Source organism: Columba livia, chromosome 9, assembly GCF_036013475.1.
Source record: "Columba livia isolate bColLiv1 breed racing homer chromosome 9, bColLiv1.pat.W.v2, whole genome shotgun sequence".
Taxonomy (NCBI): domain Eukaryota; kingdom Metazoa; phylum Chordata; class Aves; order Columbiformes; family Columbidae; genus Columba; species Columba livia.
Window position 1 is genome coordinate 1,484,628 of NC_088610.1, and position 19,860 is coordinate 1,504,487.

Consider the following 19,860-nt stretch of genomic DNA (forward strand, 5'->3'; position numbering starts at 1 on the left):
ACTGAAGTTTATCTTTCAACTACGACTACACGCAGCAACTGGCATGTCATTTTTGCACTGAAATGCTGGTTTATCAAAACACTCGCAGCACTGAACCAGATGCACATCTCAGCGACACGTATTTTTTGGAAAGAACAGGTAATTTACCAGTTAACGCGAAAGACGCTTGGCACCGCTGCAGGTTTGTGTGTGGTTATCCAGACCCTGGTCCTGGCGTGGGGGACAATAACTGTGCATAACTGTGTTTGTGACCGCACTGAACAGAGAGTGGGATGAAACCCAAGAGAAGAAACCCTCACAGAACATGGTCAATGCAGATTTTGCTGGTGGGGTACCAGAGTATTCATCCCCTGAACATTCACAAACCAAGATGAACCTGTTGGGTGCTCTCACCCCCAGCGCTCCCTGTTTCAAAGGACAGCAAGGATGCAACCTTATCCTGCCTTGAATTATTCTAATATTTCACCAGCATTGAGCTCTTCACTGTATAAACCGCACACAAAGTCAGTGCTACAAGAGCACTGCTGCAGCTGAGAGCGCCCAGCACTTCTGCCTCTACTAGATCTGCTCCATGATCTTGGAATTAAAAAATGCATTTGCACACAGGAGCCAAGCTGAGAGCGCACGAGCAAACGCGATTTTCCACATTTTAAGTATTTGATTTCGCAATGTGAACAATGTCCTTTTTAACGTAGGATTCCTGGATGGATGTTCCTTCTCTTTCTGCACAGAAACCCAAGGATCCTAATCCCAGTGTCTGGCACCCAGCGCACACACTTCAAGACGCACCCAGCAACTTTATTGTGGCCAAGGCAATGCATTTTTTCCAGCTAAGCTGTCAGGATGGCGGGATCATTTTGTCCCAATTAAAAGGGAGAAGCAATCAGCTCCAGGCGGCCACCTGGCACAAGAAAACAGCAGCCCAATTAGCTGGTGTTTGGCTAATTAATGAGCAACGCAAGGGAAGGTGTTAGGAAGGGACAGGTCGGGCAGCCCCTTCCTCGCTGGTGACACTGTCCCACCTGATGAAGAAAATTAAATCATATAGCATTAGAGGATTATTTTAATGAATCTGTGAAACTAAAGCACCCTGTCTATCAAAGATGGTTGGATTCAATGATCCTGATGGTCTCTTCAAAATGATTTTATGAAATAACCTCTCTAACATCACCTCTTATTCTAATTTTGCTACTTTCGTTAATCGTTGCTTAACTATAAGATGATTTCTCAGGTCTCCGCTGACATACGCTGCTCTTCCTACTGTCCTGCGCTAATCACAGAATGGACTGGGTTGGAAAAGCCCTCAGAGATCATCAAATCCAACCCTTGGTCCAACTCCAGTCCATTGACTAGATCATGGCACCAAGTGCCATGTCCAATCTCAGTTTAATTTGCTGTTTCACAACTTCTGTCCAAGGGCTTTGAAACACAGCGAAACTATTCACTAATATTTTAAAAATTCAATAGAAAGCAGGGTTGTGAAGTTCAGGATCCGCTCTGGCGACCCAAGAGAAAACGTCTCTCTTCTACTCTTTGCGGAATGCAACGTCAAACAGAACATGGAGCCATTGGCATAAAATGAATACAACCACAGCAACTGCTATTGAAATCCTCAGAAACTGTATGTTAGCAGCCTGTCTGTGAATCTATGATGGATCTGCTGAAAACTACATTTTTATCACCAGCCTTCCATTTAACTTATTATTAACACATTATAAATACATTTTATGTCAAACGTATCTCTTGTACAATTTCACAGGTTTCAATAACATTATCCCACGGCTGGATTTAGTGCCCTGTATTTAACTTAACAATAGTTATATATCCAGTACTTAAAAGCCTTAAGATTTTGAAGAAAAGAGAGAACATACGTGATGTATATTAAACACCATCCTATGCACAGCACGCTCTAATGCTTGGTGCAGCACAACATTTAGCTTTTTTTCCCATTAAAAAACGACTTTAAGTGCTGTGTTTACAGCATATTTGCAAAGATATAAACTAAATAGCATTGCTTCGAGCCTGGCCCCGGCCACGCGGGGGGATTCATATTCAGAGTAATGCGGGAAGGGGTTAAAGGGAGAGGTTTGTCAATGGAAAACATCTCAGGAAAAGGCAAGGCACCCGGGAATAAAGGTGGATCAGTGATTAAATTGTCAGTGCAGCTGATTCAAACCACAAACCGCAGGCCAAACAGAGGTGGTTGTGTTAAGATCCGTGACAGGGGCTGGGGGGAGCGAACTGCGGCGGCTCTGCCACCCCCTCCTCTGCTGCTGCTCCTCCTCTTTGCTTCTTAGTGCTTTTGTCTGTATTTTCCAACATCTGTTTTTCTCTCGTCAGGAATAAAAGGATGCATTTGTACCACAATTCATTTATTCTCTCAAGGTCCTGTTGAAATTCTGAGGTTGCGTTAGGGTGGGATCAACTGCAGCGACTGGCTCTGCAGGTTAAGAAAGTGAACCGTGCTATTGTAACACAAAACCATCTGTTTCATCTTGAAGTGTGAATGCAGGGATGTCTCTTACCATTTCATACGCTTTGTAACCTATTACAAAATCCCATATACATCCAAACACCAGGCTGTATTTGGAAGTGGTATTAAACGAGAGAAAATAACTGTAGGGTTGGTAGGAGAACAGCACTGATCAGATTTGCAAATCCTGCTCGAAACTTCTGCAGCAAAGAATCCTGGGGAGTGCTGGAAACTCTAAGTTTTGCCTGAATGAGGACAACAAGGTTTGGTCCCACTTTTTCCCCCCCACCCTAGACTTTTTAATCTCTTCAGATCATCTGAATTTGTTGTATTTAATAGAAACATAAAAACATACAGACTGCAAAATCACTTCAACCTGTTGGAATGAGTTTCTGACAAATTACAAGGGCCGCAAAGCGCTGTGGAAGCGTATTTAAAGAGATTAACTATTAAAACGCTTTCGCCAAGTACAAAGTTACCCATACAGAGGTGCCACGAACCCGTATCGCACACACCTGCTGGAACAGGAACATGATGTGGATCCAGAGCGGAGGCTGCCGGCTGACCAGCGTGAAACTGGATTTACTGTACAGGCAGTAATGGCCCTTCAGGGGACAGCTGAAGAACAGCTTCGCTACGCAACTTCTGACAGTATCTAGAAATAAACACACATCATAATAAAATCAACTAATTTAAAAAAAGACAGAAATGTAACTGTCTGTTACCGGCATACAGGGAATAAACCAGTGCATGGGCATGGTCTGGGTCAACTCCTGGGTGTTCAGAAGGGCGTTGCTGTGCCTGCGCCCTTAAATTAAACACAAGCCACCTGACAGTACTGGAGAAATTTGGTCCCCAGAGGTTTAAAGCTTGCGTAGGAATCATTGACTCCCAAACATAAAAGGTGCACGGCAGCCCCCGGTCAGGCTGTTTATCCTCCTCGTGCTTTCTCACGCATTTGGTACTGCCATTTAGCTTATCAAACCAGACAGACCTGTCAAAACTGTGCATCGCTTATGCTTATTTAAAGCGTTTGTTGGAAAAAACATCCCATGTTAAGAGCGAGCCATATGGGGGCCTGACATCCGTGGGATCCTCGCCAAGAGCTCGCGCAGCTGAACGCTGGTGTCTGCAGGGATGCAGGAGAGCGAGAGCAGCTCCCGGCCAGGAACCGGCTCCTTCGGCCGCTGGTGGCACCCGTGGCGCTTCCCCTCTTTCTGTGGATCCTCCAGGAGCCAAAAGCGCATAAATCCATTTACTGTGCATGTAGCACGTTTGCTGTACAGGCCATCTTACTAATTGGGCATCAGAAGCACCACGGAGCTCAGGTCTGCCCGAACCTGCCGGTGCAGGGATGCTCCAGGTCCCACCAACCCTTATCAGGCATGCAGAGCACAACCCTGCTGGGCATGCCTGGTTGTTACACACCGAGCCACGGAGCCGCAGCTTTTGCAGCCATTCCCCGCAGCAAAAAAACACACAGGGAAGAGGAAAAGGCGTGAAGCTCCAGGTCCAACCGGACAAGAGACGGCAAATGCTTTCACAGCTACACACGGGGCAAGGTGGGATGTGTACGGTCAATGCTGTGTCCCGGTGTCACCACTCAACATGCCGGTTTTCTCCAAAATTGCAGTTACTGTCACAGTCCCAGCTGCACCACAGACAGACAAAACGTCTCCAATTCTCGCTGCTCTGCCAAATTCAGACCATTTGCACCAGCTGTGATCGTGCCGTCCGCTGATAAAAATCCCGGCAGCGGTTACGTGCGATGCGAAGGCGCCATTTGGGGTCCAGGGTGCGGTACAAAGCTGCGCGCCACATCACGTTACCTGACTCTGAACTTCCCGTGCTGGTTTTAACTGGAAATTAAACCCTTGAGATGCATGATTCTGCTTTTGCAAAATATTGACTCTGAACCCTTGTTGTCTCTCTTTGGGTGACTACTCATAATGATAACAGCATGTTAGGCATAACCTGATGATGATTATTATCAACTTAAAATAGCGGTATCATTTTATAGCCTCTCTGAACAGGAACAAGCGGCTATCCGAGGTAAAAAGGCACGGAAAACAAAAGACAGAGATCCTCAGATAGCGAGCTTGATGCAAACCCAGGGAGAGCTGCACCCGTGCACCCAGCTGGAGACCTGACCTGGGGAGGGAACCACCGGTCCCGCCAGCTGCTGCTGCATTCCTGTCCCCGCTAACGCCAGAAACGACGGACAGACAAACCGCCCTGCGCTCACAGATCAGCCCGCTGTAAGAAAATATCCTAACTGGAAAAAGGAGTTGTAACTTTTCAGAAAACGCGGCTAACGGGAGACTAGATCTACCAACGACGCGTGCCAGCAACAAGGGAGACTCGTATCAGGAGGGTGGCCTTTCTGCCCAACAACTGACCATCTTGAAATACTTGTTGCTTTCAACATTTTTCATCTAATCAAGATGTAAAAGCATAGGGGAGAAATGTAATAAATTCATTATTTTACATAAAAGCACTGAGTATGAGGAATGAGTTTATCAGAGGTACAAAAGGATGAGTCCCCTGAGCAAAAGTATCAATGGATCAGATTGTCGCTAAAACTGCAGAAAATTCAAAACTGGGGTGTTGGAACCTGCTGGAAATCCTGCAGAGAGGCCAGACGGCTGTTAGGATGGGAGGAAAAGCTGCAGAAGCTGGCAACTGGAAACCACTTTATTATCCTTTGACCAAACTGTTTGAATTTGCTGAGAAAAGCAAGTCACCTGTGCCACGCTGGGGCTGCAGAGCTCGCTGAGACCCCTCCGTAGCCCAGGAGATCTGAGGTGTAAAGGCACAGGAAGGTTAAAGCTGGAGCTCACAAACCCAGTGGAGTCACCGCACTCACACACACAAGCCAAGGCCATGCAGAATATCTGGAAGCGAGCACGGGGACCAAACCAAAAGGATGTTGAGCTGAATGGGATGACAAACATCATCCAGATCACTCCCCTCCAAAGAGACAGAAGGACCCAGAGCAGCCCCAGCTCTCCTGATCCACGGGTGAGCCAACAAGAAAACCCACCTGTACATGGACTAGACAACTTGGAAGATGTTTCCTTTGCTTTGCAATGGTGAAGGAAAGAGAGCTGAAATAGGGCTGCTGCTCTTGGCTTCACCAAACACACCCAAAAAAGAGGCACAATTGTTGGTGTAGGACATACGGCACTCTTCCCTCTTGTACAGGCCTGAAAAAATGAACATATCGCAGGGAAATGTTGCCTTGAAGAAAGAGAGAGTCTGCATGAAGTAGTGGTTTGATGCCAAGCGTTGGGCATCTGGAGGCGGCTCTTTGAAAACAACATTGATTTGTGCACATTGACTAAATCCTGCGGGACGTGGAAGTGCTGTCTGGGTCGTGTCAACCACCCATTCCAGCAGAAACGTAGGCTGAGGTCTACGGTGGGACAATATCCGAAGCGACTGTCGCTTTCAGCAGTAGAAAGCCAGGGTTTAAAGTCAAACCAACAAAGATGCAAATGCTGCTAAACTGATGATTAAGAAAACAAAACAATTAACTTAGGTGCAGATCACAGATATATCATGTCCATAAGCAACATGACCATCTTAGCAGGAAAAAGACCGGACATAAAATCCACTACTCTGGGATTAGTAGTTATGGGGGAAAACTGAGTTTAACTACCCAAACCAGCCACCTGCCAGTGTTTGCGTTCAATATAAAGGAGGAGTTTGAGAAAACGAAGGGGTTAATTAGAGTGACCTGAAGTCCTGGGACATATTAAAGCACAAAAGTCAATGATGTCTCCAAGGAGATGTAGACAGAACGCTCTTCCACCAGCACGGCCCGCGCTGAAGACCCCTGCTTTGTGCACCACAGATGGTTACAGGTCCAGCGGTTATTTTTTCAGTTAGAAAGGTACAAATTGACAAGAAACCTGGGAGGAATTTAAAGGCTGTGGGTTCATAATGAAGAAAGGATGCTCAGTGCTGGGCAGGATTGTGTTTGAAAGGACTGAGGAGGAGGTTCCGAATTGCTGCAGAACAAAATAATTGCAAGGGATCTATGGAGAGACACAAAAACCTAATGAATCGCTTAGTAAGACATTGTGGATGACACAGAGAAAAATATCAAGGCTGACAATAGGCGCCAAAATAACCGTCAGCTCAAGAGCTGGAGTCCACCTTGGCTCAGCAAAAAGTTTGTTCCTGGAAAAAAGCAGCATTAATTTGTCAATAGCGACTGAAAAGAAGGCTCCTCCTCAGACGATCTTCAAGCCTTTGGTATGAGACGAGCGATTACTCATCACTATTTCTGCTACATTTGCTATGCTGAGTTTGGCAACGTCTGATAACAAGCCAAAGTTTCCTACGTGTGTTTTTCAATGGTTTGCAATGAACTACGGGTTTCAACATCTAACAGCTAATCTCAGTTAGCCCAGTGTCAGTGGAAAGTGGTGTTTAAATAACAGACGTTCTGATGGAAACTAAGATGAGCCTGATCCACCTCTAGCACTGTTACACTGTATTTTGCTCAAATGCAAACCAACACAGCAATACCACGGGAAATGAGTTTCCTATCATCCGGGTGCATTTTAAAGAAAAAATGACATGTCAGAAAAATATTTACATTGTGCCATTTCACAAAATGTTTAAAATGGGGGGAAAAAAATAATCATTTTAATGAACAGCATCATGAGATACTAACCTAAAGCAGGAGAGATTAGCACATGGGATATACACACACTGCAGAATAACAAGGGGCCCGTTGGGCCATTAACTCCTGCACACAGACGCAACTCGAACTAAAAATACTAATTGTAATGTGGGTTCAGTCATAATATTCTGGCATTATGAATAATAAAATGGGTTTAAACTTTTAATCATATGTAACCGTGGCAGTAGAGTTCTCTTGTACTCCATCCCACATAAAAACATTGCAGATGGTGTAAATATTGTTCAACAGGTCGGTCTGTTGTGCTCAAAACATTCCCCCCAAATGTCTGTATTATATATGGCAAGTGTGTCCTGGTTTTATTAAAACAAGTGGTTGTTAGGCACTAAATTTGATATGCTACATCTTCATTTTTAAGAAGCCAAACCAAAGCACTGAATGTTTCTCGAAGTGACAATATTGCTCTTTACAAGTATTTCCCCATGCGTCCAGCAACTCCGATTTGGATTCTATACACCATGTCCCACTACAGCATGGTAATAATCTTCACCATGGGGTCTGATACTTCCAGTATAACATTGCACTTGTATAATATCTTATTCGAGGATCCCAAAGAACCATTACTTGGCCCTCAAAACGTCCATCACAGTAGGTCATTTTTGCTGTCCCTTGTGGATAAGTGCGGCAGGATTATTTAAGGAGTGCGGCAGGATTATTTAGGAGTGTGGCAGGATTATTTAAGGAGTGCGGCAGGATTATTTAAGGAGTGTGGCAGGATTATTTAGGAGCGAAGCACGTGTGTCACACATCCACGTTCAGACTCGTGCTCAGACACACTCCGAGAATGAAAAAGGCACTTTTAAAATCAGCATTCATGAATCGTATGTACTTAGGTACTCAGCATGATATGCAGGTTAAGAAGATACATTTTGGGCTTTCCTAAACCACACGTATGTAAACGGGCTGAGCTTTAGCTGGGCGACGTTGCCTGCTTTGCCCAGTCCATCATTGCAAGTTATTTAAACCACCATGAACCAAATATCAGTCTTGTGTAATCCCCACAGATTTCAGAGGAGTTAAAGGAGAGAAAATCCAACACAGCAACGCCCGCTCGCACCTGGGAGACCTGACAGCATCACTTTAGGGAAAACAACTCGTGGCGTTTGCACTCGGTGATGCGCAGTGGCTGACGACGGCGAATCTGATGGGTGAGCGGGGAACAGGGCTGGGGGTTAACAAGGAAATACAAGGATTTTTGCTAGGAAGAGCGAAAATAAATCACTTGCAGGCTAGAGTCAGCAAAATGCTTTGAGGTTAAATGAAACCATCCCCAGCCTACAAAGGTGAAGACAACTCAGATCCCTGACCCTCTGTGTAATTCCCTGGGTGGGAACACGTCACCGCTCGCCCTGACTTCACCTGGAAAGGTGGATTTAGCCCCAAAGAAACTTTCTAGGTATCAGTGAGACACAAGACACAGGAGATCCTGGTCAATAAAACCCCTTTGCTGTGCGGCAGCTCCCCCAGCACCCGGCACAGCTCGGTAAACGCCGCAATCCAGCGGTGACTAAAGGTCCTTTTCATGGGATTTAAAGCAATAAAGTCCAAATTATGGCCAAGATTGATCTGCGACTCTTTAAAATAATTGGTCAAAAGTACATAAGGGAGAGAGGAAGGAAAAAATTAAGTAATTTCCCCGAGGACATTAAGCCTATTACATTGGTCACATTTAAGCTGCGTATTTACAGACTCTGGAATCAGTTTTGTACTTTAAAAACTACCGACGGTTCTAAATGGGGAAAGCAAATCTGAAGGAGGGTGTTTGTGCCAACTTCCATTTCCCTGAGTAACCCGTCCCACTGGACCTCAACGAGGATTTATGGGAACACCATTTCAGCCACTGCATCTGTGGCTCTGACAGCGGGTCTATACTGCATGGGTTCATAGAGCCTTTGACTGCGGAAAAGTGAAATAAAATAATAAATAAAATAAATAAAATACAGAGAGAGGCTTATGACTATTTAAGAGTGCTAGCTCTTGGAGCTGGATGACGGATCCGATGGTTTCGCTCGGGCCAGGAAAATCCCTTGTACACATCAGCACGTGAAAAGATACGGCACGAGGAGGAAAGGGACAGATGAGGGATAAGGTGACAGGACACCAGGTGTGTCTTCATTGTGGCACTGACTTAAATACGGGCAATCGCATTTCTCATCACACCTGTTAGCAAGTCCCAGAATTCCAAGAGAACAAGCATCAACTTGTTTTTCCTATGGGAAACAAGAGAATATTTGTCTCAAAGTTCACTAGGAAGTGGTTGTGCCTGGGGAAAAAGAACAAAATATGAACAGAGGAATGTCAGCAGAGTTGTTAATTGTTGGTGATTCCGGGTTGACATGCTGGGCTAAACCAGGAGGGTGACAGGCAAGCGGTACAGAGTCGCTGGTTCTGGGAACAATTGATGCATTATTTGATTTACGTTGGTGATCCTTCGCTATTAAATAAAATCTGTTAATAGGAGTAAAAGTATGCTCATAAATTTCCCAAAGTGAATTAAACCCACCCACAAACGTGAAAGCGGGGAAAAAGAAACAGATGCAACTTTTTACATTTCAATTTCAAGCCTTTTTCGGCTTCCTCAGTTTCCTTTGCCTGATCTCTTCAGTTTGGATCACAAATAAGCATGCAAACAATAAATACGTCTATAGGAGAAAAGGTGTATTTTTAAAGCAACCAGCCTCAAGAAATGCTGATTTTTAACACCACTAGCTTTGCATGTGTGCTGTAATTCAGTCCCACAGATTGCACCTCCAATAAGCTACACAAAAATTAATGGGGAGGGCAAGGCTATGGTGGGGTCCACGACAATGCGCTCAATACACAGAGTCCTAATCTGAGTTGAGCGGCAAAAACCACACAGAATAGCTTAACTTTCTAATAGTTAAAGAAAAATAATAATAAAGTCCTTCCATTACCATTGGGACAATGAAAAGCCCACGTCATCAGGGAAGGTGCAACAGTCAAATACCAAAATGCCTCTGTCACATTGTCCCACCTTCAGAAGCAAAAGCGCATTTACCTCGTGTGGGATGCAATAGAGATACCAGTTCTATAGAATGAAATGCCGGCTAATAGGATGTTTTTGGCCTAGCAGCAGCAGTGTTGGTACCTCTGGAAGCGCTGGCCTGGGCCACATTGCGATCCCGGCGAAGGACCAGGGGTCCATCTGTTCCAAATCAGCGTCTGGCTCATGGAGAGCTGGAATTCCTCCGACCGGTGCAGGGCCAGCGCTGCGGGGGACCAACGAGCTTTTCCATCTCCACCGCCATATGGTACAGATTATCCCCCGGTACCGCATAAAACATAATAACAACCAGATTTAGGGCCAGCGGATTGCAACCTGTTTCCCCTGCCGCCTATGTCACTTTTCAGGGTTCTGCCATTAATCCCAGAAAATGTTTGCTGTCTGTATTTCCTCCTGTAGGGCACCAAGGAGCTGGGAGTGACTCAATGCTATTAAATGGTTATAATATCTTTCACTGGATGGCATCACATTTTGCACGTGGCTTCAGCGACCAGGGATGGAACGAATGGGCTCCATCCTTTTAAAAAAAGAGGCTGAAGATGCGCGAATGCTTTGGCATCCTCTACACACAGATATTACCAAGTGCTTTCTTTCCAACAGCTCAGCTGACACTCAGTGCTCTGAGCTGTAGGCATTAACGGTGGCATTTTAATCCCAATTATCTAAAGAGCAAGAAGAACTGTGGCCAGGGGAAACACGGCAAATGCAACATGGGGACCTCAAACGAGGGCAGTGGAAATCCCGCCCAGCGTACATCGAAAAGCAATAATGAAACTTGGGAGCATTTGGGAAATGATAGATGTACAAGTCTGGGCCGCTGCCATCTGCAAGATCCTGGAGGTACCGATAAGGTAAAAGATCACAAACCATCCGGAAAAATATGGGCTGATGAAAACTCCTTCGCTTAGCTCCATGAAAGATAAAGAACCTGACAAATATGGTGGCATTCTTTTTTTTTTTTTAGGAAAATATCCAACAGATTAAGAGGATTAGTGATGAATATGACAGAAAAGAATGCCTCTGATTGCGTAAGATACGGTGGAGACGTGAATCTGGGTGAAGTGTTCAAAATAAGCAGTAACCAAACCAAACCATCAGCCCCCAATGGAAACCATCTAAAATAAATGGATTTTTGTGGTTTCGGATGCCTTCCTTCTGCCCCTCGCTGACTCCAGGGGCAGTTCCAACAGGTTCACTCACGTACACACACACAAGCACTGGGGAAGCTGTTGGAGCTTCTCTGTTCTTCAAAACACCCTCGACTTGACCATTTCCTAAGAGGTTCTGGCCACCAGCGCAGCCGTGACCGCAACCCAGCAAATACTAAGTGAGATAACAGAGCTGAGGACAAGTCATTTTTCAATATTTATATGAGACAGCTTCAAATTAACTGTCACAGGCTGACCACGGATCCACCCTTATAGTTCTTCAGCTGTGTCCCTTCACAGCTGTAAAATCAAATGCTCGAGTTAATATTACATACGTTTTGACATATACCATAAATCAAATCATGGACAACGTTACCGAGCAGAGGACGTGACCGAGGAGCAGCCCTGGCCCCGTGCCCACGCTCAGAGCACCCGTGGCGTCGGAGTTGTGGTGGAAATGAAATCTTACATGAATCCAACTGATGCACATGGAAGAAATAGGAATGTTTCTTTAGCTCCATCAAACCTTGGCCAGCTTGCAGGTTTCTTTAATGTGCTCTGAACCTCCACACCTCCCCAGCCAGCACAGGCTACAGAGCTTTCTCTACTGTTGAGGCTGAAGAAGCATCTTAAGAACACTTCACACTCATATTTCTGCTTAGGGGTAAAAGAAGCTAAACTCGGTTCTTAAGCATATTAGGGAAATTGCTTTTATATCTTCCTGCTGCAAGTATTCATTTTTGTCTTGGTCTTTTGCTTCTTGTAAGTATTTCTCAATGTGCTATGGGTGTCTTTATGCTACGATCTAGATTAACTTCAAACCAGAAGTCCACATATATTCTTTACACTTCCTTAGGCTTAAGTTCACTTTCATCAATGGTTTGAAATATCCTTATGCTATTTTTTTAAAGAAACAGACATTAACAAGCATAAACCCCTGACTATCTTGCATTAAGAGATCTCAGCTCCATTTGAACACTTCATGTTTGTTCTGCAGCCCGTACCTGCTACATTCACTGATATTTTGCATTCATTTTTCTCAGCTGTGCAATTATAATACAACTATTTCTCGCCTTGTCCAGCATGGGCTGTTCCCTTAACTGCCTTGCAGAGTGCTGATGATTGTTACGAACCCTCCTTCAGTTTTTTGGTTAAGAAATCCCATTTTCTCAACTTTGGCCCTTAGGAGGGACGTTGGAATGGCGATTCTGATTCGAGTCAGAAAGTCCCCGCAGCACCGTATCCTGGTATTAACTCACAAAGGGTGAGTAAAAGAGCTGTAAGCAACAAGCACAGAACACACACACAGCAGCAACTTCTCTATTTCCCTATTTCCCTCCCTATTTCCTTGCAACTGACTTTACCACTATTTCCTTCTCTGTTTCATGGGACTCTGAAGTGCCTGACTCTTCACATTTTCCCCTTTTTACGTATTACATTTCCAGTTCAAACTCCTACATAACCAACATAATATTGCCCAACTATGTATATTAATATATTTTTCTAACATCTTCTTGCTATTTTCTAAACATCTTATTCGAAAAGTAAACCAGATATATTTGAATGGGCCGTTACAATGTGCAGAAATCACAGAAGTCCAATAACCGCGAGGTTTGGGATGGGATGGTTTATGTAACATCTGAAATATTAACAAAGCTGTCCCCGGTGTAATGAGCCAGACTGCGTTTCTCCAGCATCTTTCGAATGAGTCACGTAAATCTCCTGTTCTGCACATGTGTCCTTACTCAAAGAATTTCCCTAAGAATGCTAGCTGTGGATTTTCGGGAAATTACAATAGTTTGGACGAATTTAGAAACAGTCACATACTTAGAACATATCATAACAGTTACTTCAGAATGGAAGCTAAGCAATACATTGAAAAATATTCAACGTATTGCATTCGATGAATGCGAGGTCATCGCATTCAGCACTTCAAAAGCCACACTGTTCACTCTTCTGTTTCTACTGTGACTTTATGAAACAAAAGCTTCTACCAAATAACTATTTCAAATAGTAAGCCTGGAATTTAAGATATTTAGGAAACTCTTGAGAAGCACAGGCTTTTAAAACATATGTAGTTATGTCTATTTTATGACAGGAAACTTCAGTGGTCAGAAAGCTGAAAAGCAAAAGTAAACAAGCAAATATTTTATCAAGAAAAGTTGATATTAGATGGGCCTGAAGTTACGTAGTGTTAGAAGATGATGTTTTAAGTGACTGTAAAATGATTTAATTTATTGAGTCAGCTACACTTTGGAATCATCGAAGGGCTGGGCTGTAAACAGCTCATGACCAGCAGCAAGTGGTTAGATGCACATAAATTCACACTAAAGGGCAGAACTATGGCTCAGTACAAGAGGCTCACAACCCAACCTGGAAGATTTACTTCAAAGAGAAATATCAAAGCCCCATCTTGCAGCGTATCGCCCGCCTCCCCCGCAGCCTCAGCAAAGCAGCTTCCTCGCGCTTGAAAACAAACACCCACCCTTGATGAAAGCACGAAAACCTTAAACAACCCCAGGAGAGCGGGGGGACAGGATCCAACCCAACCTAACGCGTCAGGGATCTCATTCTGCTGGGCCTCAGGGAGCTTCGAGTCTGGGCTGGAATGTGTCAGCCTGAGAGTCCCGACCTGCCTCATTCCTGGTGTATCCTGCGATCAACTGATTTAATAATAATATCACTAAGAATAGATATGAGGAAGGAATTGTTGGCCCTGAGGGTGGTGAGAGCCTGGCCCAGGTTGGCCAGAGAGGTGGTGGATGAACCATCCCTGGAGACATCCCAGGCCAGGCTGGACGGGGCTCTGAGCAACCTGAGCTGCTGAAGATGTCCCTGTCATGGCACTGGGGGAGCTGGGAACGTCCCTTCAGCCCAAACCATCCTGTGATTATGATTCTAACGTTCCTCCCCATCCACGAACTCTGCACTAGAGGATCTTTCCCACCCATTTGCTCAGTCCATGAGAGGACTTTCAGTGCCATGTTGAAGTTCTGGTGATGGGACAGGCTCAAGGGTTCTTACCTTCAATAACACACTGGTCGGGGATCGGAATTTTCCTCCCCATCTCCGCAACGTATTCTTTCACTTTACCCAGGTTTTCCTTCAAGTGCAAGTAGAGCTTGTCCTGGTATTCCACAGGGCTCGTCGCTGCCTCTGCGCTTCCTTCCAGGGCCTTTTCTTCAGGAGATTCAGCCAAATTCGCTGATTCTGTGTAATCGAGACTCTGGCGTGAAACTAAAGAATTTCCCAGTTGCATCGCCTCAGGATCAACACCGAAAGGCACTTTGTCATTCTCTTGGCTGATGTAGATCTCGGTGAAGGAGATACCAGCAGTTATCTCCCCGTTCTCCTCGTCCTGCCCGCTCTCCGAGTTTGCCCCCTTCATGCGGACTGCGTGCAAAGCCAGGCTTTTGGACCTGGAAGGTGATTAAGGACAGGAAAAGTGGTTTGGAATAGATGTAAGACACAAAAATCACCCGAACACATGTTCTTCCAGGTTACCCCCGTGCAGCTGCTTCAGAGCTGAACACAGGGCTTGCTCAGCCAAAGGCAAGTATCTTGGGGTAAATATGCATTTCAAAAGCAAAACTCAAGCCAGAGCTTGAATAAGCAAACGAAACAAAATGATATCCATATATCACAACATCTGCATGCCATGGGGGGAGCCACTCAACCTATCCACAAAAAGCTTATAACCCTGGGACTGGAGTGTGTGCTTTATGGATCACATCATAAAAATGCCATCCAGCAGCCAGTTAACTGCACCAAGATTCAGCCTCCAGTTCTGCATTTATATATATATGTCTATACACATACACTGAGGGTGAAGTTAAGCCCTTATCTCACCCAGAGTCCCGGGAGAGTCGCACTTGTCTCACACAGACAACATTTGATTAAAACATCTGATACGTATTGTTAGCAACAATACCCAGGAGAGGCCTCTGTATCTTCCTTTCTAGTAATATCTGTATGCAAATATTTTCCTACCCCTTGTGCTGTTTTAGGGCACAGAAGAGATTAAATAAATTTTTCGGTTAATAATTTAGAAAGATTTTATCCACCTTGTAAATTCCTGGATATGAGACTTGGTTGAAATTAGGCTCATGATGCTCATAGGTATCATGCCAGGGGACCAATTTCTCAATGTTTGGATAAAGTTTTATTATAAAACTGATACTCATGAAAACTACACACACATTTTACACAGCCATACCTGTTAAATCTCATACCCTTACCTGTTAAATCTCATATCCTTCCTTTCTTCTTTAGAAACCTGGCCCAAGCTGTATCTCCGCACTGAGCCAGGAGTATTGTTGTCAACATTTATTTTCTCTTCAAAAGCCTGTATTTTGACTTGAAGCTTTTCATCTTCTTCATTTCCATTCATAACAGACTTTAGATCATCCAGTGGTACAGGAGATTCTGTTTCAGCATCGTTTTCCATCCTAAGGAAGTGGAGAGCAGAGGTTTAACTCTGGCACACTGTGCTCATAGTGATGCTGATGCTGCGTTTTCACACACTGTGTAGCTGGTAACGTGATTACGTTTCAGCAGAGATTCTCTTAGAGGTTAATTAATCATTTTCAAAAACATCTTCTAGATCGATGTGTCTGTCGCATTGATCAGAAACACTGAACATCTCTGGCAACACTAGATCACAAACCACACATGCTCTATCTGCATAAGCAAGACCCAACTCTTCCCCTGGTAGTCCCATAGGAAAGCTTTTTAGCTGAGCTTAAACTATTCTCTCAAGCTTACTAAACAATGACTTATTGCATTATTTTCATAAACCAAAAATAGAGCTAATTGCAGAGTTCATACAAGTCTGTGGTTTTAAAGGTTTGACAAAAGAACATGCAGTTCCTACTGAATTATTGTACCCCGGGTAAGAAATAATTGAAAACTCAGTGCACGGATGGAAATGAGCTCAGGAAAAGTTCTAAGCAACGTGACTGAAGTTCAGCAAAGGAGAAAATGAAGAGTTCAAATGAATTTGTCGGACCGCAGAGGAAGCTGTTTCGTTTTAAATCTGTGGTGTTCATCTTAGGGCTACTGCTGCAGGAGGACCGAATTTCCAGGGACCAACAGCAGCGTGGGGCGAAGCAGCGCTGCTCCTTCCCCTCCTCTTCGGGGAGGCGCCTCCTGCTGCGGATTCCTCTGGTCCCATCTCACTCCTGCAGCTATGGAGCGGCCACACCAAAAAGTCATGACGGCACTACAAAGACAACCAGAAATCCCTTAGAGAATTAGGGGCTATTTGACAGTATTTTCTTCTTAAACCCTACCCACAGATCTAAAACAAGCTTCTTTTTGCTTCTGACCATTTATTTTGTGTTTTTCCCAATAAGCAATATCTGAGTAGCTAAACCTGTAAAATACGGATGCGGAAAGGCACAAGCGAGAGTTTTAACGCAGCTGTTTCAAAGCAGCAGAGCTTCAACAAGTCACGCTCACAGTCGGGAAGCCTATTAAAAACTCCCAAATACTGCAAATTACCAACAGCGGAAACAAAAAAAAAGCACATTTAAAAAAAAAAAAACGCATCACAAAATGCACTTTTTCATGTGTTTTGGTAAAGGCAGTTCAGGATATTTCTCAGGGGAGTTGGCAAGTTTTGTCTTGTTTTGTTTTTCATTTAGGCAAGATCTCGTAATATATTAACACAGCAGAACACTTTGACAAGAAAATATTCTTCTGTAATAAAGAACCTTGGTGTGACCTTTACTAACAAATCTTTCTGGAGATGTGGGACAAGATTTAATTTATGAGAAGGCTGTCACTCCAACATAACTCTCAACACTGCTCCCATTGTGGGAGCCAAGCGATACGAAAAATGTCTGTTCCATACGTAAATCTATGTAAAGCCCTCTGGGCGCAGAGAGGGAAGTGATGGACTGATGGGCTTTATGAATGACAGGCCCAATGTTTGGAAATAAAAATAGCATTTTTATGATAGCACCTTTTTGTCCAGCATTCTTCAGTTTAGCTCTGGTTTTGTGAAGGAAATAGAAGAAAATGCTTCTGCTAAAGAAACACGCGAACTAATCCTACATGCCATATATGAAGCAGCAGTAGGTTGGTGGACATGGGGCTCCTGGTGCTCCTCAAGCCACCACCTCGGCCCGAGGGTGCCCGTGATTTCGGGGTGACTGGAAGCACTGGGGAGGGCGTCCCAAGGGACCACAAGAGCACAAATCCCACGTGAAGCGTTGAATGAACCTCCAGGCCAGCCCAACGGGAGGCCTGGCAGAGCTCCTGCCGGCCGCCCTTCCAGCAACGGGAAAATAAACCATTGTTTGAAATCTTGGCAGGAGACCTTGGGTACATTGCTGAGGTTGCTGGAGCAGGATCAGCTTACACCAAAGCTCAGGCTGTTTTTGAGAGGAAAAGGACACACAAACCAGTCAGAGAAGTCATAAGGAGCTGGCCTGCAGAGATAGTACTGTGCTACTCATCGTTTCACTGCTTTTAAATGAAAGAGACCTAAATATAATAGAATCATAGATTAGTTTGGGTTGGAAGGGACCTTGAAAGCTCATTGAGTCCATGAGCAGGGACATCTTCACCAGCTCAGGTTGCTCAGAGCCCTGTCCAGCCTGGCCTGGTTCTTCACTTATTCTTGGTATTGGTGTAAAACCATAACAACAAAAGGCAAAATAAATTCAACCCCTTTTGAGTGCAGAACCCAGCAGAAAAGGGGCCTCAGAGACACTCACATGGAAGAGATGGTTCAACACCCTAAAGTACAGAATCCCAAAGAAATCCTTAAGTTCTGATTCCAGCTGTGCTCATTGCAGGATTAGCTCCTTAGAAGCTTATAGAGGTTCTTATAAAAGTAAATTTTGCTGGGGTGATGTTGATAAATAAGGAGGGAACAACAAACTTCATTTGGCTCACAGTCTTCAATGTGATTTTGGCTTCTCCCCTCCCCCAGAAATAAGATTTACAAAGCCAAACCAAATCTGGTTTTGATTCTTCCAAGATAAATTGCATTTTAAGTGAATATAAACCTCAAGATCATCCACCACCTCTCTGGCCAACCTGGGCCAGGCTCTCACCACCCTCAGGGCCAACAATTCCTTCCTCATGTCCAGCCTGAATCTCCCTCCTTTAGTTTAAACCATCACCCCTTGTTCTATTGCACCAGGTCCTACTAAAAAGTCTGTCTCCATCTTTCTTATCAGCCCCTTTTAAATACCGACAGCAAGTCAAGAGCGATACATTAATTTGAAGAGCATTTCCACCAGCGTTATCAACATCACCAGCCGGGTGCTTAAAATAGGAAAGAGAACATACACAAATAGATATTGCTAAAAACACACTCGATACGGGATCGCTTCCAGGGCTTCAGCTCCGGGTGGACGGGGGCAACACGACCGGATCAAGTGCAGGCCCTTGTGGTTCATCAGTGTACGGACATAATCACCTCCTCAAATACAACGTACAGGTTGAGGAAATAAAATACAGCGCAGGTTTGGGGAAGGCAAGTGGTGGATGGCAATGGCGATCCCAAAACCTCGGGCTCACGGTTGGGAAGCACATCAAGAGCTTCCAAATACATGGTGGAAAATGAAAGGGAAATGAATGATAAATGAATGCTCACACCGCGTGCTAGACCTACCCTCGACTTTAAGGAGAAAAGATACTTTAATCCAGCCACTACACTAAAATGAGCAGCACTGGTATAGCATATTATGCTCAGTTCTTACCCAGAACCTGGCCTTGGAAACATCATTAATTTTTTCTTCCTTACTTTCTTTCTGTCTTTCTTCTTCCTTCCTTTCCTTCCTTCATCTTCTTTCCTTCCTTCCTCTTCTTTCCTTCCCTTTCTTGTTGTCTTTTAATTGACCGTACTATACTTCTAGGTTGGACCAATCCATTAAAACTCTATATGTGTTCTTAAAAAGCACCTCTGAGACTGAATAACCTGCAATTCTGTGACAGTAAGGGGCAACAGAGCATGGCACGGTTTTAATTATACTCTCCACCAACTGCATGTAAAATTCCCCGTGTCAAACAACTCCAAGCCAGCCATCGCTCTAAAGAAATCGGTTTCTCCTTATGTAAACACATGATTCTGGAAGGAATGGTTATAATCCAGCCACACGTTTAAAAATTCTGTTTTCCTTTCATAGCATAAATACTCGGGATTGCCGCTCTTTAAAAACCACGGCAGCTCCGCAGATGGGAGCGCATTTCCACACCGGTGGCGGGACCAGTCCCACCTACACCAGTACAAGACAGAATAAACTCTGCTTAAATCAGCAGAGAACTCTCATTTTAGCCCTGATCACTGTGCCGTACTTGGTCCTGTCTGATGTAGCTGATGCTTTACTTGATACAGGCCTGAAATGGCAAACCAAATACCTACAATTGTGACAAATCACAGAAGCCTTTTCCTTTCATGCTCAGCGTCATCAGTCGAGCTTTTTTCTTGAAGGGAAATAAGGATGGCTCCTGAAAAATCCATGGAAATATATAACATCCTCCCTTCCCT

General features: G+C 44.4%; 1 protein-coding gene across 10 annotated transcripts in view; it reads right to left on the minus strand.

The window, feature by feature from the left end:
* VEPH1 (ventricular zone expressed PH domain containing 1) overlaps positions 1–19,860 on the minus strand; it is an 85,505-nt gene that overhangs the window by 19,658 nt on the left and 45,987 nt on the right. For 9 of the 10 annotated variants that reach the window (XM_065073393.1, XM_065073394.1, XM_065073392.1 and 6 more), the window contains 3 exons: positions 15,596–15,805; positions 14,382–14,776; positions 2,989–3,128 (listed from right to left, as the gene is read on the minus strand). In XM_065073393.1, the coding sequence (XP_064929465.1) occupies positions 2,989–3,128; positions 14,382–14,776; positions 15,596–15,805 (745 nt within the window). Of the gene's footprint in view, positions 1–2,988; positions 3,129–14,381; positions 14,777–15,595; positions 15,806–15,826; positions 16,579–19,860 lie in introns of those variants that run through there. The other variant, XM_065073401.1, reaches the window with a different exon arrangement.